Raw genomic sequence first — 22,667 nt, 5'->3', positions numbered from 1 at the left:
GGTGCTCTTTACCTGAAGGATTGAGACTGGCCCATTGCAACCGCAGGCTGATGTTACTTGCAAGAGACTGGTCCATTGTGTGTCAGAACTAGTGTATAAGAGTTCTGTCATTAAGGGTAAAAATATTAGGGTTTGGTTATTAAAGTAGGAGTTACAGTGGTAGTTCATAGTAGGTAGTGTAGAGTGATGGGTATAGAAAGCACTAATGGAAAATGATAGAAGGACAGATGGAGTGGCTTTTAGATGAAGGAGGGCGTATGGAGAGAGGGATGGGGTTGTAGCTGTAGACTGGCTATCAAGGAGGAGTGAAGCTGGCTTGGAAACACCGCTCTTCAAGGTGAGGCTGTCTGGGAGAAGGGAAGTAAGCAAGCTTGTTTTCTGCTGCTCCAGAGAACAGGACCCGGAACAATGGATGCAAGCTACAGGAAAAGAGATTCCACCTGAACATTAGGAGGAACTTCCTGACAGTAAGGGCTGTTCGACAGTGGAATGCACTCCCTCAGAGTGTAGTGGAGTCTCCTTCCTTGGAGGTCTTTAAACAGAGGCTGGATGGCCATCTGTCAGGGATGCTTTGATTTGGATTTCCTGCATGGCAGGGGGTTGGACTGGATGGCCCTTGCGGTCTCTTCCAACTCTACGATTCTATGATTCTATGATTCTAAGTATACACAACCTTGGTATTTATGCACCCTCCGCTTGTGTTGCTTTAGCTTGGGAATTGGGGGCTTGCTTAGGGAGGGGTTGAGTGGGTTAAGAAGGGAGCAAGTGCCTTTGGACTTCAGACTTTGCAAAAAGGTGTTAATGGATGTTTCTGCCTGGATTCATCAATAAAGCTTCTTTTGTTTCAAATGAGCTTGATTTTTTGAGCACAGGACTGACTCCAGATATTGCAGTTTGCAAAGTCTCACAGTTTTAACTCCAATGGAGAGCCAGGAAGAAGAAGAGTTCTTAGAGAACCCGGTGGTTCTGGAGATCCCGGTGGTGGAGGAGCAGGTGCCTTCTTCAGAGGAACTAGGGGCCAAGCCCAAGACTGGGAAACCTCCTGAAGCTCACACCATCCAGGCCACCACTGGAGGATTTGGGTTTCCGGCCCCAGACTGGGGAAAGGAAGGCCGTCGGGGGGCAGAGAGACAGCCTGGGTCCTGGCAATGGGGGAGTCAGTTGATAGTTGCCCCAGGATAGAAGAACCTCAGGTAGACGTTTATCGAATGGAGGAAGACATAAAGGAATTAAAGGACCTTATGAAGTGGATGGTGCCCAACTTAAAGATGTGGAGGAGGAAGATGTCAGAGGCGAACCAAGGGCAGCTGATGCTCTTTCCCTGAAGCACTGGGACTGTCCCATTGTGACTTCAGTCTGATGCTCATTGCCTGAAGCATTGAGACTGTCCCATTGTGACTTCAGTCTGATGCTCCTTGCCTGAAGCATTGAGACTCCCATTGTGATTTCCAAATCCTCCACCATTTTAGTCACCCTCCTTTGGACGTGCTCTAGTTTCTCAACATCCTTTTTGAATTGTGGTGCCCAGAACTGGACACAATATTCCAGGTGGGGCCTGACCAGAGCAGAATAGAGTGGGACTATTACTTCCCTTCATCTAGACACTATACTTCTATTGATGCAGGCTAAAATTGCATTTGACTTGTTAGCTGCCGCATCGCATTGTTGACTCACATTCAACTTGTGGTCTACTTGGACTCCTAGATCCCTTTCACACGTAGTTTCATTCAGCCGGGTGTTCCCCATCCTATATCTGTGCATTTTATTTTTCCGTCCTAAGTGCAGTACCTTACATTTCTCCATATTGAATTTCATTTTGTTAGCTTTGGCCCAGCTTTCTAGTCTATTCAGGTCATTTTTAATTTTGATCTTGTCCTCTGGAGTATTAGCTATTCCTCCTAATTTGGTGACATCTGCAAATTTGATGAGTATGCCCCTGATTCTGTCATCCAAGCTGTTGATAAAGATGTTGATTAGCATTGGGCCCAGGACGGACTCCTGGTCACTTCTCTCCAGGATGAAAAGAGCAATTGTTGAAAACGCTTTCGGTTCGGCCGGTCAACCAATTACAAATCCATGTAACAGTTACGTTGTCTAGCCCACATTTTACAAGCTTGTTTGCAAGAATGTCATGGGGAACCCTGTCAAAAGCCTTACTGAAATCAAGATATACTATATCCACAGCATTCCCTTCACCTACGAAGCTGGTAGAAAAAGCAGCTCACGGACTAAATCAAAAAAAGAGATCAGGTTTGTCTGGCATGACTTCTTCCTCTGAAACCCGTGTTGACTTTTTGTGATTATGGCATTGTTTTCTAGATGTTCACAGACTGTCTCCTTAATGATCTGCTCCAGAATCTTTCCTGGTATTGATGTCAGACTGACTGGATGATAATTCTTGGGATCCTCTTTTTTCCCCTTTTTGAAGATGGGGACAATGTTTGCCCTCCTTCAGTCTGCTGGGATTTCTCCTGTTCTCAAGGAGTTCTCAAAGATTATTGCCAATGGCTCCGATATTACATTTGCCAGTTCTTTTAATACCCTTGGATGGAGTTCATCTGGTCCTGGAGACTTAAATTCATTTAGATTAACAAGGTGTTCCTCTATTATCTCTTTACTTATTCTGTGCTGAAATTCCCCTATTCTGTCCTCTGCTCCATTATCCTCAGGTTGAGCACCCTTTTCCTTTTTCTGAGAAGACTGAGGCAAAGAAGGAGTAATTCTGCCTTTTCTCTGTCTTCTGTTAGCATTTTGCCATCTTCTCCTACCGTTTGGCCCTACCGTTTCCTTCTTCTTCCTTTTGCTGCGGACATATCCAAAAAAGCCCTTTTTATTCTTTTTAACCTCTCTAGCAAGCCAGAGTTCATTCTGCGCGTTAGCTTTTCTGACTTTACCCCTGCACATGCCTGCTATTTGTTTGAATTCCCCTTTGGTGATTTCCCCCTTTTTCCATTTTTTATACATGTTCCGTTTCAAACTTAGCTCTGTTGAAAGTTCCTTAGTCATCCATCCTGGTTTATTGAGACATCTCCCATTTTTCTTCCTCATTGGAACTGTTTGAAATTGTGCCTTCAGTATCTCCCTTTTGAGAAACTTCCATCCATCCTGAACTCCCTTCTCTTTTAGTATTTCTGACCATAGGATCACCCTCAATACTTCTCTAAGTTTACTGAAATCCGCTCTCCTAAAGTCTAGAATGCGTGTCTGACTCTGCCTGGCTTCTCCTTTCCATTGTATAACAAACTCCAGGAGAACATGGTCACTTCCACCTAAGGATCCCACCACTTGCACCCCATTAACCAAGTCATCCTTGTTGGTTAGGATCAGATCCAAAATAGCTGACCCCCTTGTTGCCTCTTCCACCTTTTGGACCATGAAATTGTCTTTGAGGCAAGTGAGGAATTTACTAGGCCTTGAGGATTTGGTTGAGTTTGACTTCCAGCAAATATCAGGATAGATGAAGTCGCCCATCACTACTACATCTCTCCTTTCTGAGTGTGTGGTCATCTGTTCTAGAAAGATATCATCCAACTCCTCAGTCTGACATGGGGGTCTGTAGTAGACTCCCACCGTAACATCCTTGTTGTTTCCCTCCCCTTTAATTTTTATCCAGATGCTCTCTACCTGGCTTCCAGGATTGACGTCCTGGATCTCTTCACTGATGTAAATATCTCTGACATATAATGCTATTCCTCCTCCTTTCCTGTTTGGCCTGTTTCTCAAAAAGGTTATACCCCTCTATTTCTACATTCCAATCATGAAACTCATCCCACCAGGTTTCAGTGATGACTATTATATCATATCTGCTTTGTTATACTAGGAGTTCAAATTCATCTTGCTTTTTTCCCATGCTCTGTGCATCACTGTAGAGACTTCACAGACCATGTCCATCCACTTTACTTGCTGCCTGTGTAAGATTTTTTGCCTCCCACTGTTGGGTCCTTGCACTCTTTGCCTTGTTCCCTCTATGATAATTAATGATCCTTACCTGATGCGTTGAGACTGTTGCATTGTGATCTCAGGCTGAGGTTATTTCCCTGAAGGATTGAGAGTGGCCCATTGTGACTTCAGGCTGAAACTCTATTCCTGAAGAACTGAGACTGACCCATTGTGACCAAAGGCTGATGCTCTTTGCCTGAATAATTGAATAATAATAATATGATTTATTTATATGCCGCCCAATCACTGGGAATCCGGGCGGCTTACAACAGAGGGGATAATAGATGGTTCCCTGCCCTCAGGCTTACAATCTAAAAGACACGACACAAAAGGAGAAGGGAATGGTGAGGGGAGGAGGGGATCAGGTCCAGCATTCTTCTCTCCCTCTGAGGCCTGGACCAAGGCAGATGGACCGGAGGGAGGGCTCTTCTTCTTCAGCCTAGCCCTGATGGAGCTGGGCCAGACTAATTCCCTCCCTCCCAGGGCAAAAGATGACAGTTGTGGAGGGAGGAGCCTCTTTCTTCAGCCTAGCCCTGATGGAGCTGGGCCAGACTCATTCCCTCCCTCCCAGGCCAAAAACGAACATTGGCTTACCTTGTGAGATGTTTGTTTTCAGCGTTGAAGGCGGAGACATCCTTCATAAGGGTTAGTTCCCTCTGTTCGTTCCAATCAGGTAAGACCTATAATTTTGGGTGTGAATTTTGGGGAACCCATGCCTCTTTTTGCCCAGTCAGTGGAATAGCCAAGCAGAGGGATGTCTAATAACACATTCTCAATGGCTATCAAACAACAAAGGATCTAATATTAATTAAAAACAAACCTAGATCCTATAACATAGAATCGTAGAGTTGGAAGGGATCACAAGGGCCATCCAGTCCAACCCCATTCTGCCATGCAGGAAATCACAATCAAAGCATCCCCGACAGATGGCCATCCAGCCTCTGCTTGAAGACCTCCAAGGAAGGAGACTCCACTACACTCCGGGGGAGTTTGTTCCACAACTAACCTTTAAGTGTATAACTGGTCCCCCCAGTACCGGGAAACAATCCTCAGTCTCGGGAGGGCAGGACCGAAAGAAGCCTCAGCCGATTGGAAGGTGTCAATACGGTAGTGACGGATAAATCTTGGCGGAGAAGACCAAGTGGCTGCCCTACAAATATCGGACAACGGGGCGTTTGTGGCCAGGGCAGCGGACATGGTGGCATTATGAGTGGAATGAGCAGTGACTTTTCCATGAAGAGTTGTTTTTGAAATTGCATAACACTTGGAAACACAAGAACGGATCCATCTGGACAATGTAGATGAAGAGACCTTTCTGTCCAGGTAAGTGTTGTTGAATGACACAAATAAATGATCTGATTTTTGCCAAGTCCTGGTGCGTTTGATATAAATGCGTAAGGCCCTGCGTACATCTAGGGTATGCCATGTCTTCTCAGCTTGTTTTTTCGGATCTGGAACAAAGGAGGGTAAGATAACCTCTTGAGATCTATGAAAGATCGTATTAACCTTAGGCATAAAGGAAGGATCTAGACGAAGCAAAACAGAGTATTTCCTGAATATGCATAACTCTTGTCTGGTTGAAAGGGCTCCTAGTTCAGAGATCCTTCGGATCGAAGTGATAGCTGTGAGGAAAAGAGTCTTCCAAGTCAGAAACTTTAGTGATTCAAAGGGCTGAAGAACAATGTGAAGATCCCAGTTAGGATATCTATGTAATGTAGGCGGTTTAATGTGAGCAGCTGCTCTCAAAAACTTTTTAACATAAATGTGGTTAGACAATTTGGATGATGATTTTGGTGGGAGTGACAACCCAATAGCGGAAACCTGTCTCTTCAAGGTATTGTGTCTGAGCCCTTTATCAAGGCCATGTTGAAGGTATAGGAATAGAGCGTCGACTGAGACTGTCGAGGGTGAAGTATTGTTGGAGGTACACCAATCGGAAGAGGATCGATAGGAATATTAGTAAATCCTAGGAGTAGAATATCTACGAGACTGAATGATAGTATCAACCACCCGGGGAGAAAGGCCATCTTTTATTAAGAGCTGCCTTTCAATTTTCACGTGTGAAGGTTTAGCCACCTTGGATCTTACTTGACCTTGTGATAGGAGGTCTTTGCGTAGTGGAAGACGGAAGTGGTCCTGGGCCAGTTGAGACATCTCTGGAAAACACACCCTTCTTGGCCAATGAGGAGCCACAAGAATGATCTATGACTTTTAGCTTCTTAGCTTTTGGAGGCATCGTGATATCATTGCCGTCGGTGGAAATGCATACAGATGACCTCTTGGCCAAGGGGAGTGGAGGGCATCGATCTGTTCTGCTCCCTGAGTCCTAAACCTTGAGAAGAACCTGGGGACTTGGTTGTTTATTGGAGATGCAAATAGGTCTACCAACGGCGTCTCAAACCTTTGAGTTATGAGGTTGAACGCTTTTGGGTGGAGGTGTCACTCCACTTGGTTTATGTCTAACCTGCTCAACCAATCGGCCCTTGTGTTTAGTTTTCCTTTTATGTGTTCTGCCTTGATGGACAACAGGTTGACTTCTGCCCAATGAAGAATGGTTGTTTCCTTCATTAACGACAACAACCTGGTCCCGCCTTGTCAATTTAGATGTGACTTTGTTGTCATGTTGTCTGTGTGGACCAGGACTGTTATGTTTTTTTAAGTATTGAGCAAAGGCCAGAAGTGCCAGCCTTACGGCCCTCAGTTCAAGCCAGTTTATGCTGTGAGTTCTTTCGGACTGGTTCCATCGTCCCTGAGCCCCTCAGACTGGCATCGGTTGTGATCAAGACTCGTGGAGGGGGTAGAAACAAGCATCCCCGTCGGATGTGATGAGATGTCCACCATGTCAGCGAGCGTTTGACTCTGTAGGGGACTGGAATCTGTTTGTAGATTCGGTGAGTTATGTATTTTTGGTAAGGCAGAGTCAACCATTGTAACTCGCGGGAGTGAAAAACGAGCCCAAGGGACGCATTGAGATGCTGTACTCATTAGACCCTGAAGCCTCGCTAGGAGAAGGTCTGCTGAAGGACTTTTGTTAATGGACTTTTGTGATGGTATCTTGAATTGTTTTGATCCTGTCTGGCGGATTTAGGTGTAATGTGGCAGGTTTAGTCCACTCTTACCTGATACCTTTGTGAAGACAGCTCTGAAGAGTGTCTCTAGGATTGAAGGCCCTGGTCTAAGAAAAGTCTCCTTTGCCTTGTGGCAAACCAAGACAGTTTCTTGTAGACTAATTGGAGTAAAGGGGTGGCCTCGAAAATGTTAATTAAAAATCTTAACCGCATTGTGTAGTAATGCTGCATAATGCTCAGTCAGAAGATGGAGTCCCTGCCATCAGAGCCATCTTGATCTCTAAAGGCTCCCCATTGTCATATTTAGACAATACAGGAAAGTCGGGACCCTGTTTTCATTCTTCATTAGAGGAATGTATTACAGGAAATAACCTTTTTAAAAAATAAAAGATGGTAAGGTCTTTTTGTTATCCTTAGTCTCAGCCAAGAGACTTTATTTAAACAATTTGTCCCAGTAAGAGCTGGAAATGTCAAATTTTGTTCATAATGGACATCTATGTGTCAGTTCTTTGCTCAAATCTGTCTTTGTAATGGAACTAAACCAGTTGTGATTTCGAATTGTATCAAATCACATTTTGGCTAGTGTCTCCTGAATAGCCACTATCTTAAACCATTTGTAAATGTTCTGGCAGAACTTTATTTTCTGACCTTAAGTGTTTTTGTTTGTTTGTTTCTAACAAGCGCTGTTATAGCTCTAGAAAAAATGAAAATAGGAGAGACAACTTTTATTGAGCATAAACTATGGTAACCACAAGTGGGATCTGTAGATTCCCATAACAAATTGAGGTGAGCTGTAACTATATCTATATCTATATCTATATATATACACACACACACACACACAGAGCTATTGGATTTGGTCTCACAATAACAAGCTATGGAGGCCTTATGACCTTCATAAAATCTGTATGAAAATGGAGTATTTGGTGTTGAAGGCCCAGGTTTGGAGGGGGGAGCAACATCCTTCCCTTGAGGAAGATCAGGATCCTCCAGCTTTAATTGCACCGAGGTGTCATTAAATACCAATATAGTAACTGTCTTATACAATAATAACATAAATACAAACACAGTAATAATAATAGATCATCAGACCCAAAAAGTCTAAGAGAAACGATGACGCAGAAAGAACCGCAACCTGGAAACATCACCCGAGGAGACTTTCCGCTGTGACTTCTGCAACCGGACCTGTTTATCCCGGATTGGCCTTTTTAGTCACCACTGCGCTTGTGCAAAGCGCGGGATGAGTCCTTCATGATCTTTGTTCGCGAAGCAAAGCCATATATATATATATATATATATATATATATATATGCCATATATATATATATATATATATATATATATATATATATAATTGAGATCACAGTTAATATTTTGTTTTGTCTTAACAGAGGCAGACTGGAGCAGAAGCAGCAGGCCTTTGTTCTTTGGACTTGCTGTCTTAATCCAAATGGCTGCCGCACCTTGAGTTGCAGCTTTGCCTCTCCTTTTGAAAAAGGGGAGCACAATAAATAAATAGTTTAGACAAATATCCCCAAAGGAGTGACTGAAACATCCAACTAGGTGGGGATTATGCACCTGGCAAATCCTTTTCGTAACCCTCTCTGATCCCTTCAGTCCGAACGAATCATGGAGGGATTAGGTCTAACAGTTGCCGGTTTTGACCATTCCTCCTTAAGCACTCTCATGAATTCAGATGGGAAGGGCACCTCATCCCTATCCGGGGAAGATACAGGAAAGGAATCTTTTTTGCCCTTGGAAAGGTCAGTCTCCTCTTGGTGAGGAGTCGGTGGTTTTGTATCCAACTCAAGGACTTTAATGGCCTTCCTTAACAAAACAGGAAAATTGTCAGCACAGAAAAGTCTAGAACAGTGATGGTGAACCTTTTAGAGGCCGAGTGCCCAAACTGCAACCCAAAACCCACTTATTAATTTCAAAGTGCCGTGTCCCTCTGGCTTTCTAGTAACAAACTCTGGCAAACTCTGTGCTGGGGCGACGGCACATATGCCCACAGAAAAGGCTCTGAGTGCCACCTCTGGCACGTGTGTCATAGGTTCGCCATCACTGGTCTAGAAGATGAAGATGAAGAAGGCTCAACAGCTTCATCATCATCAGACCACTCTCCTTCCTCTGATTCAGAGGCAGGAGTGGGCTGGGATCTGGAAAGGCCTCATCCTAGAGGAGTGTCTCATTTTCTTAGACTTAGAGGACTTGACTCTAGATGGCAGTCTACGCTTGTGTTTAAGCTTAGAGTGAGCAGGGCCATCAAGGGATGAAGTCTGTTTCCCTCCCTTTTTTGATCTGAATTTGAATTTGCCAGCCACAAAGGGTTTGGGCGCACATTTACCCCTTTCAGATAAGGGAATGGCATCCCTGGATGGAGGTGAGGCAGGGGAGAAGGATGAGGACTCTCTGGCCCTGTTAGACTGCCCAGGAAGCCTGTTGCCCTCGGAGTCGGAGTCCCTGGGAGTAACTAACAGGGGCTCTTTTAAAAGGCAAGTCTCCCTATTCGGGGAGGACAGGGAAGAAGAAATGGCTGCGGCCAGGGCAGATACCAGTCTAGCCAATTCTGGCGGGAGTGGTTGGGGTGAAACGCAGCCGCGCATTGCGGAGTTACTCACATTACTGGAGTCCTCCATGCAAGCCACTCCCTCCTGATATCGGGACAGGTCGTAGTGGCCGGGCGCATTAGTGCGCAGAGACGAGGGATATCCCTCCTCCGGCTGCGCCCCGCAGCCTCCAGGCCGCGTGCCAGAAGTCTGTGCCAGCTCTCTCTGTGCTGCAGGGGCCCTTGGCAGATGTCCCAGGGCTGTCCATCTCCTCCATTCCATGTCTATCCTGCTCCATAGGAGAGAGGAAGATGGGGAAAGGAGAGGGAAAAGGGTTTTTTGTTTTTAAAGTGAATGAAGAGAAAGAAAAAGAAGGTAGTCTGGGAAAAGCGACCCGATGGAGCGAAGGCAGGAACTAGACTGGGCAACAAGGGGAATGGGTTCCAGTCCTACCTGATTGGAGCGAACAGAGGGAACCAACCCTTATAAAGGATGGCTCCACCTTCACCGCTGGAAAAGATGACAGTTATGGAGGGAGGAGCCTCTTTCTTCAGCCTAGCCCTGATGGAGCTGGGCCAGACTAATTTTCTCCCTCCCAGAGATGTGGTGGTGATGATGATGATGATGATGATGATGATGATGATGATGATGATATGAGTCAGTTTGAGAGGTATGCAGGCACTGTTTCTGAAAGCCAAGAGAGAGTCACCTTCTAAAGTGTGTTTTGGGTGCTTTTAATGCTAACAAGTCTCCCTTGTTTTGACAGTGATAGTGTGGTGATGATGATATGAGTCAGCTTGAGAGGCATGCACGCACTGTTTCTGAAGCCGAGAGAGTGTGACTTTCCAAAGTGCCTTTTCTGTGTGTTTTTGGTTCTTGAATGGTGATATTGATATCAGCAAGCCTCTGAGGTAAGGCCAATGTAAATTTCACTTGCAGTATCACATCCGCGCCGCAACGTTCGGACACTAAGCATCCGGCACATCAAAATGGCGGCGCCCATGTTTATAGGGCGCTGCCATTTTGACGTCCTCAGTACGTATTAGGGGTGAGGCCTGATTGGACACTGCGTCCTCGGCCAACCCCTAGTATGTACTGGGGGCGGAGCCAAGGTGCGTCTGGAACGGGCCTTTGTTTCTTTCTGTTTTGGGAGAGGAGAGTGGAAAGAGCTTCAAAAAGAGAGATGGTCCTCTCTTACCTGAAAAGAGGCCAATGTATATTCACACACACAGACCCTTTGGTTCCCCTCTGAACATAGACCCCCGGAGCCTCCCAAGAGAGAGAAGGAGGCCTGGCAGCCAGAGGAGCCTTTCTGCCTTGGTAGGGAAGGGAAGGGAAGGTGGGGGCCTCCATGGGGGCCTCCCCAGTTGGGTTCTTCTGTGAGAATAAGGACTGAAGGGGAAGAGGCAGGAGGAGGAGGAGGAGGGCCTTACTTGCTCCAGCCCCCAAATCTGCCTCCCTACAGGAGACCCTGCAGCCCCCATCATTGCCTCCAAAATGCCTTCATTGACTGCAAACTACATTGAATCTTAATAATAATAATACCAACATAATAATACAAACATAATAATAATAATAACTAAAACCAGAATATTATTTATTAAGGATGTTTGAAGAAAATTTGGACAATAAATATGGGAAGGCGCTGTTTTATAGGACAACCTTAGCTAGAATAATGTTTGCACAAAACTGGAAGTCAAAATCTCTCCCAGAAAAGGAGGTTGCCTGAAGAACTGAGACTGGTCCATTGCGACCTCCGACTGAGACTCCTTGCCTAAAGGATCCAGACTGCCCCATTGGGATCTCAGGCTGATGCTCCTTACCTGAATCATTGAGACTGGCCTATTGGGACTTTAGGCTGTGGCTTCTTTCCTGAAGTCTATAGACTGGCCCATTGTAACTTCAGGCTCATGCTCCTTACCTGAAGGATTGGGACGAGACTATTGTGAGTCAAGGCCTGTGCTCCTTACCTTACCTGAAGGACTGACATTGGCCTCTTGCAACCTCATGCTGATTCTCCTTGCCTGAAGGATTGAGACGGGACTATTATGAGTTCAGGCTGGTGCTCCTTACCTGAAGGATTGAGATGAAACTGTTGTGACTTCAAGGTGGAGCTCTTTACCTGAACTATTTAAAGTAGCCCTTTGCAACCTCAGGCTGAAGCATTGAGACTGTCCCATTGTGATCTCAGAATCATAGACTCATAGAGTCCTAGAGCTGGAAGAGACCACTAGCACCATCCAGTCCACCCCCTGCCATGCAGGAACTCTCAATCAAAGCATCGCCGACAGATGGCCATCCAGCTTCTGTTTAAAGTCGTCCAGGGAAGGAGAATCCTCCACACTCCTAGGAAGGAGTATGACAGTTAATTCCTCCTAATGTTGAAGTGGAATCGCTTTTCCTGGAGCTCGCATCCATTGTTCCAGGTCCTATTCTCTGGAGCAGCAGGAAACAAGCTTGCTCCCTCCTCAATATGACATTCCTTCAAATATTTAAACAGGGCTGTCATATTACCTCTTAAATTTCTCTTCTCCAGACTAAACATCCCCAGCTCCTTGAGTCTTTCCTCATAGTGCATGGTTTCCAGACCCTTCACCATTTCAGTCGGACTCCTTTGGACATGCTCCAGTTTCACAACATCATTTTTGAATTGTGGGGCCCAGAACTGGACACAGTATTCCAGGTGGGGCCTGACCAGAGCAGAATAGAGTGGCGCTATTACTTCCCTTGATCTAGACGCTATACTTCTATTGATGCAGCCAAAAATCGCATTGGCCTTTTTAGCTGCTGCATTGCACTGTTGTCTCATATTCAGCTTGTGGTCTACTTGAAGTCCTAGATCCATTTTCATTCAGCCAGTTGCCCCCCATCCTGTATCTGTGCGTTTCATTTTCCTGCCCTTAATGCAGTACCTTACATTTCTCCGTGTCGAATTTCATTTTGTTAGCTTTGGCCCAGTTTTCTAGTCTGTTCAGGTCATTTTGAATTTTGATCCTGTCCTCTGGAGTATTAGCTATTCTTCCTAATTTGGTTTCATCTGCAAATTTGATAAGTATGCCCCCAATTCTGTCATCCAAATCATTGATAAAGATGTTGAATAGCACTGGGCCCTGGACAGAACCCCACTGGACACCCCACTGGTCACTTCTCTCCAGGATGAAAAGGAGCCACTGTGGAACATCCTTTGGGTTCTGCCAGTCAACCAATTACAAATCTATGTAACAGTTGCCTTGTCTAGCTTGTTTCATGTTTTTGTTTTACGCACTGTTTAATTTGGTTAACTACTATTAAGGGACATAGCTATGATATGAAAGCTTTTAATAAATGAACAGGTATTGCAATCCTATATATTCATATTATCAGACATAACTCCAGAGAATGTTAGCCTTTTGGATGCCAGAAGGTTCCTCTCCTTCTTCAGTGGAAGAAGCAACACTCCAGCTGCCTTCTAGAAGATAAAGCAGAAAGGCTTCCAAAAGGACTGAAGCCTTGGGCAAGTCACACTCTCTCAGCCTCAGAGGATGGCCATGGGAAACCCACTCTGAAGGAACCTGCCAAGAAAACCCCTTCAGAGACTCCCATAAGGTCACCATAAGACCTGGAAACAACTGGAAGGCAGACACCAAGAGCAACATTGGGAAATAGGTGCAAGCCTTGCCTTGGGAAAGTGTAATGACTGGGCTCCAGTCAATGGAGGTCTTCTTCAGGCAGTAAAGGGAGGTTTATGCAAATGCAGAGTGACATCACTTCTATGGAAGGCTCTCTTGACCAATCAGAGAGCAAGATAAAGGTTCTTCTGGAAGCTTCCGTGAGAAGGAGATATAAGGCCTGAGAGACCAAGAGACAGTTGGGGGAATTGTGTCGGTTGGAGATCGAGAGAGAGAGAGTTAAAGAGCGGATCTTGGAAGTTAGTCTCAGAATTGGACGCTTAGGTTTATTTATTTCTTTAATGGCTTGTATGAACTGAATATTATATACATACAAATATTGTACCTGCAAGGTTCTTAATACCTTGTGTGACTTACATTTCAGTTATATTTTGTTATTTATAGTAAATATCTCCTTGGAGTATCTACTACTCAACGCTCCTTTTACACGTGTTTTGGCTCGGTTGATGCTTGGGAAGATCAGCAAAGAAGTAGAAATAAGGTTCCTTAACTGGTCCCAGTGTAGGTTAAGGGAAATCCTCTTATAATTCACTGGATGATGGCAGCGTGATTTCAGGAAGTTAAGGGTCTGCTGGGCTAAGAGCCATAATGTCTAAATGTCTAATTAACAATTTGTAATCCACTCTGATAGCCTTTTGGCTGAAGAGAGGGGTATAAAACTATTATTATTATTATTATTATTATTATTATTATTATTATTATTACAGGGCCGCAGTTTGGCTTCTTGGACCACCGGAGATCATCACAGTGAGTCAGTTGGAAAAGCCCATCTCACTCCAGAAAATAAAGGTACTTGAGGAGTTTGCACTCTACATCTTTCTGTAATAATAGCTACAAAACTGATAATAGCATTTGGGACATTTAGTCTTTTAAAAACAAATATGGCAGATTTAAATGCTGCTTTAAAACCTCTTTCCATCTGCCAGCTTTGCGCTGGTTTTGGGGGGAAATGAGAAAGTGTTGGGAGGGAGGGACTGCCAACAGAATTAGGAGATACATTGCAGGCTATGGACAGTTTGCGGCCAAGAAAGGCCCAAAAGACACGGCAGCAATAGTCCAGTTTGAGAGTGCTTTAACTGCCCTGTCCCAGTGCCATGGAATCCTGGGAAATGGAGTTTATTGTGGCACCAGAGCTCTCTGTCAGAGAAGGCTCAATGTCTCACAAAACTACATTTCCCAGAATTCCCTAGCACTGAGCCAGGGCAGTTAAAGCAAGAGAAAAGGCTACTTCTGCCTTTCAGATCCAGTTTGCCCCAAATCCTTTATGATGCCAGAAACCCCTTTGTTAGGAAGCAAACCCCGAATATCTCAGGAAGGCTCTCTATCTCCCAAGGCCCCCTCCCTCCAGGACCCCCTCCCACTCTTCCCCTCAGTCTCTCTCTCTCCCCTGAAGGCCTCAAACTGCCAACTGCCAAGTGCTGAGGAAGAGGCAACCATTTTTGTTCCGGTGGCCATTTTGTGTTCTGGTGGCCATTTTGTGTTCTGGCAGCCATTTTATTGTCTGCTTGTGACTGTGGGGAATATTGATCCAGAACCTTCTCTGGAGCCTCAGTTGAACAGAGGCTTCTCTTTCTCTCCTGAGGCTCCAGAGTCAGAAGGAGGCCAGGCTCCTGGGGCCAAAAGGAAGGAAGTGTGTCTCTTTGTGTGTCTTTTGTGTCTCTTTTCTGAGAGGGTTTTCTTACACAGCTCTGCTCCTTCTGGGGAACATGGGTTTTAAAAGGCATCAGAAATGGGGAGCATAGTTTTAATACAAGCCTTATTCTTCTTCTTCACAAACATTGGGCTTTGGCTTCTAAGAGGAGGCTTGTCCCCCAAAAAAGGCCAAAAGGACCTCCTTTGGGAGGTTTTAAAAGTCCCCCCAGTTTCCTTATTATCTCGAGGGGGAGAGAGGCAGGCCAGCAACAACAGGCCTCGCCTGCAAAGAGCCCTCCTTCCGACCACCATCTTGAGGGGGAGAGAGGCCTATGTGAGAGAGCAGATGAGCTGGACTTTCCCCCTTCCCTACTGTCATTCCCTTCTTCTTTTGACCATCCATTAAGAACCCAAGCCCTTCCTCTATTCCATCTGCCTTGGTCCAGGCCTTGGAGGTAGAGAAGAACTACTGGACCTGATCCCCTTCTCCACCACCTCTCCCTTTTCCTTTTGTGTCGTGTCTTTTTAGATTGTAAGCCTGCGGGCAGGGAACCGTCTCACTAAAGAGTTGTATGTACAGCGCTGTGTAAATTTACAGCGCTTCATAAATAAAGGTTAATAATAATAATAATAATAATAATAGATTTTCAGGCAAGAAGGGAGGAGACAGACCAGAATAACTCATATTACCAAGAATGAAACAAACCAACATAGAATTAAACAAGAACAAGAAGAAGAAGGATTAGAGACTAAAACAAACTACTTATTTTGTAAAGGAAAACCACTATTAGGAGGCTAAAAACAAGGCATGGGCGCTTCTACCCTTTTAAAACCGACTCAGACTGTATCTGCACTGGAGAAATAATCCAGTTCTGAAGTGTGTTAACTCTTCTGTTTCCATCCTATGGAATCCAGGGATTTGTAGTTCGTTGTGGCATGAGAGCTCTCTGGCAGAGAAGGCTAAGTGTCCAAAGGTAAAATCCCAGGATTCCACAGCACTGAGCGGTTAAAGAAGTGTCAAAGTGCTTTATTTCTATAGTGTGGGTGCAGCCTTCTTGGGAAAGGGGCTGATGATGGGGAAAAGCACTGGTGAACTCTGGAGGTTTCAGCAGATAATTTATTTATTTATTCATTTATGATGTACTCCTTTCACATCCCCTAATCCCTGCCACTCTAATAGGGCATGGAGTATCTGTTGTGTAGGGGAGCTGCAGTGAATCTATGCTAGGTCCAGGGGGCTTTGTTTGGTGCAGAGGGAGGAAAGGGATGCCTTCCTCTGCATCGGCCCAAAGGAGGCACATGTCATCTGCGTATCTCACCAGCAGGATGCTGTTCTCTGTGTCTTTGAGTGCTGCAGGGTTTCTTGCCAAGCCAATCCTAAACCTGCTCCCTTTTCTCAGGAACTTCATCTCGGCCTCCTTGTACACGGCTTTGGGGCCTCTCTTGCTGCAAGTGACCCAGTGAAGGGCCACCAGGACCCCTGCCCACCTGATGGCCAACACAGAGGCCAATCGGAGGGAGTTGGGCTCCAACAGAAAGGGGCTATCGAGGTACAACAGCTCTTTGGTGAGTCACTATCCTATTAGCTTCATCTGTGTCACTGCTTGGCCAATTTATGAAAGGAAGCAAATAAAATACTGTGCAGATTTGGCAGAGACAGTCCTGATTAATCCTCTGACACCTCATTATTTCAGGGGCTTTTAAAAATGTCCTGGTTGCTCTCTTCTCCTCCCAATTTCCCCCTTCTCAGCTCTCCTCAGTTCCCGAGTGCAACTGAGTTTGCAGCCCATCAACTCAAAAGTGGGGAGAGGAGAGGAAAGAAGGAGACAGGAGGCTGAACCAGAAGGAAACTGCTGTGCCCTTCCTAGCTTTTGTGATCTTCCTCATAAACAACTTTGGCCATCTTCCATGCCTTCTGGGTTGATTGTCCACATGTGTCTTGTTTTCCCCATCTATGAAATGTTGGGGGATATGGGAGAACATCTCTGGATCTAAATATTGGGTGGGCCCAGTGGCCCTCAAGCCCAGAGTGCTCCCCAGAACTGTGATTAAAAATGACATTTGCCTCTCAAATGTGGCAGGAAATGTCTAAATGCACCATAATTCTTTGGTAGCTAAATGTACTGTATGTGTTGGGATAGTTAGTATCCTAATCAATCATCAGTATCCGAGCCACGGCCTAAATTATATTGTTTATTATATTGCATATTATGTTGAAAAGATTCAAGACAAACTGGATCTCAAAGACAGTAACTTTTTTTTTGCAAACAGAATTTAAAGTTTATTTCCTAGACTGAATTCTAAAGAGATCAAATAATATTTGGATGCACCATGTGCTTTCCTCCCCTTTTGCTTAGTCTCTCTCTGGATGAGGGCTATTTTCTGTTTCAGGTGACCTTTGCGGATGTGGCAGTATATTTCACTGAGGACGAATGGAAACTGTTGACGAAGAAGCAGAGACTTATGTACAATCATATAATGATGGAGAATTATGAGAACGTGACCTCTGTGGGTAAGGAACCGGAATCCACTAGCATTATAGAATCATAGCGTTGGAATAGACCACAAGGGCCATCCAGTTCAACCCTCTTCTGCCATGCAGGAATACACATTCCAAGCACCATCCAGCCTGTGTTTAAAGACCTCCAAAGAAGCGGACTACACCAAGCGAAATAAAAAAAGATATATAAATAAAACTTTATTTATATACCACCTTTCCTGTAGATCAAAGCAATTCACAACAGAACAGCCAGTTGGGGCTGATATTTATACTGAAATTGTTGCTTGGGGGCAGAAGCAGAGCATTCAAAATTGCTTTAGGATGTTTTAATTGCTTTGGAATGTTTCCTGGGTGGGGAAAGAACAGGATTGTCTCACCGGCTCTTAGTTCCTTCTTAGCTCTGAATTCTGATCCCATTCACAAGCCAATGTATAGCACAGTCTGAAGGCGACACTCCCAGAACTCAACAATAACATAGCAGAATACAGAAGCAAATCTCCAGATATAGGCATTGGCGATGCACTAAACACTTTCGACACTTAAAAATAATTCACAGTCCTTGGTGGTTCTTTATCCTGAGTTGCAATATAAAACAAATATTTACTATCTCTCCTCTCTAGCTTCCATCCACTTCACAATCTCTTGTACACACAACTCCAACCCACAACAATCCACATGTGAGCTGTATCCTGTATTGGTTGTGAGTCATCTCCTGGTGCCACACAGCATGAAGCATCCTCTGCAGTTAGCTTGCATCATGCCTTGGGCTCTGACTCAACACTCTATGGCAGTCTCACAGGAAATGAGGCCACTTTTCAATTAAAATAGTTTTACATATATTTAATGGAATATTCTTCAACTGTCTGACTATCTGCTTCTACTGATTTCCTCATGACAGTTCCCCTTCAATCTCTTCTTTGGTAGCTCCTATGAGTAAGGATACAATCATTATATAGATTTGGGGGCATCCAGAACACGGTCATGCTCAGGTCACTCATACCAATTTTATTAATTTGATCTCAAATAGGGAAGGGTGAACGTGGGGCTAAATCTTGAGGTAACACTTTCCTCTCTTAACACTGAGATTCAGTCTTGTCTGTCATTGTCCTCCTTTACAGAAGAATTTGTCAAGCATGAGAGAGTCCACACAAGAAAGAAGTCACATAGATGCCAGCATTGTGGAAAATGTTTTTCTTCAAATGCACACCTAGTGAGACATCAGAGAGTCCACACAGGAGAGAAGCCATACAAATGCCAGCGTTGTGGGAGATGTTTTTCTTCACAGTCATGCCTAGTGATACATCAGAGAGTCCACACAGGAGAGAAGCCATACAAATGCCAGCGTTGTGGGAGATGTTTTTCTTCAAAGTCATGCCTAGTGATACATCAGAGAGTCCACACAGGAGAGAAGCCATACAAATGCCAGCATTGTGGAAAATGTTTTTCTGACAAGTCAGCCCAAGTGAAACATCAGAGAGTCCACACAGGAGAGAAGCCATACAAATGCCAGCATTGTGGGAAATGTTTTGCCTACAAGTCAGTCCTTGTCATGCATCGAAGAGTCCACACAGGAGAGAAGCCATACAAATGCCAGCGTTGTGGGAGATGTCTTTCTTCAAAGTCATACCTAGTGATACATCAGAGAGTCCACACAGGAGAGAAGCCATACAAATGCCAGCGTTGTGGGAGATGTTTTTCTTCAAAGTCATGCCTAGTAAAACATCAGAGAGTCCACACAGGAGAGAAGCCATACAAATGCCAGCATTGTGGGAAATGTTTTTCTTCGAAGTCATACCAAGTGATACATCAGAGAGTCCACACAGGAGAGAAGCCATACAAATGCCAGTATTGTGGGAAATGTTTCTCTCAGAAGTCAAACCAAGTGACACATCAGAGAGTACACAAAGAAGAGAAGCCACTTTATTTTTGTCAATAACGAATATCTATAAAATTTAATTCAGTGTTGCCAAGAAAAGGCCCTTGTATTGTGTTTGTAAGGTTTGTCTGTCCATATGTCTGTTGTAATTTGTTAAGTTTAGATTTTAATTGTTAATAGTATAGATAGTTGCTTTGGGTTGTGAATTTGGCTGGGGGTTGTGGGTTGTGGTATAGGTTATCTAGATGTGGAGCTGGGGTTTGTTGCAGCTGTCTAGAATAGTTATGGGAATGATAGCTTTTGCAATGTGTGGGATGTTGGCTGAAGAAAGTTGGAGGCTTGTATTAACAGAAAGGGCTAGTTTCTGGGGGTGGCAAAGGGGACCTTGTTTCCTGTGGGGCATAGACTGTGGGAACTGGAGGTGGGGGCTAGGATTGGAAGAGGTTTTGGGGCTTGCAGTGGGCAGTTCTGACTGTGTTCTCAATAAAGTTCTTTGCTATTTCAACACACTGGATTCTTTAATGCACAGAAATTCTGCATTTGCACAAAACTAAGCCTTTCTTTTCTCCTCAGTCCTCACCTCCATTCCCAGCCATAAGAACAGCAGAGGCAAACACACATACACACAAATACACAGGATACACAAAGAGAGCTTGATTTCCAAAGCACAGCCTTCCTTTCTTGCCTTTCCCTCCTGAGTCCAGCTCTGCATCTTGGGCACCATTGCAGTCTCCTCAAAGGAAGAATGGAGGGAAGGAAGGGGAGACCACTGAACCCCCGGCGCATACCTTCCTTTCCCACAAAGGCCTTAGTGGAATAAGCAGCAGCATCTGGGCCCTGGCAATCCCTGCGCATGCTGAGAAGGGGCTTTGAGAGGGATGTTGTGGTCGGCCAGGACCAAAAGCCTAGGCGACTCCAGCAGCAGCTCATAGACCAGTTGTGTCAGCTTGGCTAGGGAGTCTGTTAAGGAACGGGGCGGAAGTAGGCCAAGAGAATCACCAGTCTTTCCCTAGTCTTTAAGCTGAGGTAAATACATTCAATGTGGTCCATCATATGGATAGGTATCCTGCTCAAGGAAAGATTGTCTTCATGGACCAAAGGTGCCCCCCTTATCTGCTCACTGCTCAGGTCTCCGTGAAACAAGCCAGGTCAGCCTATTGGTCCAGTAGGAGATCATGGACTATGTGTGTTTTATTTTTGACTGACCTAGCATTACACAAGAGCAGGGAAAGGTTCTGTTGTTGGTTTGGTATGCTCTCCAGGTCTTTTGCGATAGCAGGGGGAATGGAAGGGGAGAGAGATATCTGTCAGGGTCCTAATTGCATCCCCTCTTGCAACACAAAAGGCAGTACTTTGAAAAAGAATAGCTTTTATTGAAGAAGAAGATACATGTCATAGAAGTGACTTTTTTGTCAAGAATGAAAGAAAGTATAAGCATATCCCTTTTATAACCATATGAATCCACCCCACTCTATTTACCAATAAAGCTAATTAATTGGATAGCCCTTTCCCGCACAGCGTTCTCCCGCCCTTTTCTGCACAGTGTCCTCCCATCCGGGATTCTGGCAGCTCTCCTAAAAGCAATTACGCTCTCATGTGCCTTTTCTCAACCACTGCACCTGTGGCCTTGGACCACAGAACTCAGCCACACAACAGTTTAATTAACATTATGGCTTAGCAATATATATAGCTATCTATAATATAACACCCTATCAATCTCCATATAATGTAACAGAAATTTCAGGAAACTTAAATTTCTAGGACTGACAGAGCAAGGATTGGCAAGAGGACCTAGTAATTGAAAACCCATAAGTTTATTTCCAATTGTCGACAAAGGAAAACAATGAACTCAGTGGAATTCAAGTTCCAAAAGCTGAGACCCCGAACAAGACAAAATGGCTCTTTTTATATTATTCAAGACAAAGAAGCTTCTTCTATACACCTGATTGGCTAATTACAATTTAAACATACAGAATTCTTACAATCAGAACAGAAATACATGCATACATTAAAACTGCATCATCACTCCTTACCCCCTCCTGTAGGAATTCAGTGGCTTTCCTCCTAACCTTGCTTCTGAATGTCAACTATGTGTCCTTATCTCAGTAGTTTATGTTATGTCTTTTTACTGGTGCCAGCTTCCATCCAGGTCAAGATGCACTCCTTATTCCTTTGCTCTAGTTTTCTAAACTGCAAGCCTTTATTTCAAAAACCATCTCTCTGGCTGACAAAGGTGACTCCATCTTTCTATAGCTTTTTTTTATTTCAACAAGGAATATTTCCACCACATTCCCCCCTTTTGATGTTTCATCAATATTCATATTGCATGATACTATCAACTATTAACTATGTTTATATGACACTCTAAACTCAGAACAAAACAAACCTGTCTAGCAGTTACCAAAATATTAATATTCTTACCATCACCAGGCAATAACATCTTCCAGTCGGTCCAATTTCAGAAAGACAATGTATAGCATTAGTCAAACACACATATTCTCATTGCTTTTAACCCTTTGACACTTTTGTTGGATCTGATTCTCTGGAGTTTACTCTTGACACCAAGCTAATCTTCTAATAGTGATGTATTGTGTATTTGTTTCATGATTCAATAGGAAAACTCCACTATAAAGAATATTGTATCTGCTGTCAGAATCACCTCTCATTGAGATACTATAATTTTTAGCATGATGTTACAGACTCTTGCCAAGCAACTGTTACTATGCTTCTCTGGACTACTCTTATAACAGAACAGGAATGCCCAGGGTGCCACCATGTTTCAGATGTTCCTCCACTCCAGGGGCATCTTCCATCTCACGTTTCCTCAGGGAGATCACTATGGAATAGCTCTTGTTGTGTAATGCCATTTAATCAGAATAGATCTGGCCTTCACACTTTAAGACTATCTCCAGATGTATAAAAGTCTCCCTCCTTTCAAAGAGCGTCCTGAGAAAAAAACTTACCATGCTTGACTTGAATTTCATGCCAATTCCACAGTTAACAATAGGAATCCTGACGACAAACACAATTATGTCTTTGATCATGGAGCTTGATGAGCTTATTTCTTCTTTTCAATAGGATTGCTTTATTAACTTTATTGTGAAAATCATATGTTATTGCTTATGTCAGGAACATATGTGCATGTATATGTAGGCTTATGTTTTGGGATGTGATTTGATTTGAGAATATGTATGATTGAACTTTATCACTTTTAACATTAATCACTTATAAAAACCTCAGACAACAAACAGAAACATAAATAAAGAACACAAACAAGGAATATAGACAAGAAAAAGAGGCAATGTCTCTGAAAAAAAAAATATTTTGATGGAGCTTCAGCTCAAACTTGATTGAAGTCCAAGGTGGTGCCCATTTCAGCTTCCGGGGTGTGAAAATGGGACATGCACCTGTATGTGTATTCTTTTTATTATTTTT

At 44.1% G+C, this 22,667-nt stretch overlaps 1 protein-coding gene across 1 annotated transcript in view; it reads right to left on the bottom strand.

Moving 5' to 3' along the window:
• Positions 1 to 11,565, bottom strand: part of LOC149285030 (uncharacterized) — a 76,183-nt gene extending 64,618 nt beyond the window's left edge. The window contains exon 1 of the mRNA XM_089495884.1: positions 11,527 to 11,565. Within this exon, the coding sequence (XP_089352010.1) occupies positions 11,527 to 11,565 (39 nt within the window). The remainder of the gene's footprint in view (positions 1 to 11,526) is intronic.
• Between the last annotated feature and the right edge of the window lie 11,102 nt (positions 11,566 to 22,667).

This window comes from Sceloporus occidentalis, unplaced genomic scaffold (genome assembly GCF_023333645.1).
Source record: "Sceloporus occidentalis isolate IW3139 unplaced genomic scaffold, rSceOcc1.0.p SCAF_86, whole genome shotgun sequence".
Classification (NCBI taxonomy): domain Eukaryota; kingdom Metazoa; phylum Chordata; class Lepidosauria; order Squamata; family Phrynosomatidae; genus Sceloporus; species Sceloporus occidentalis.
Note: the sequence above shows the minus strand (reverse complement) of the source record. Positions and strands in the feature narration are given on the sequence as shown.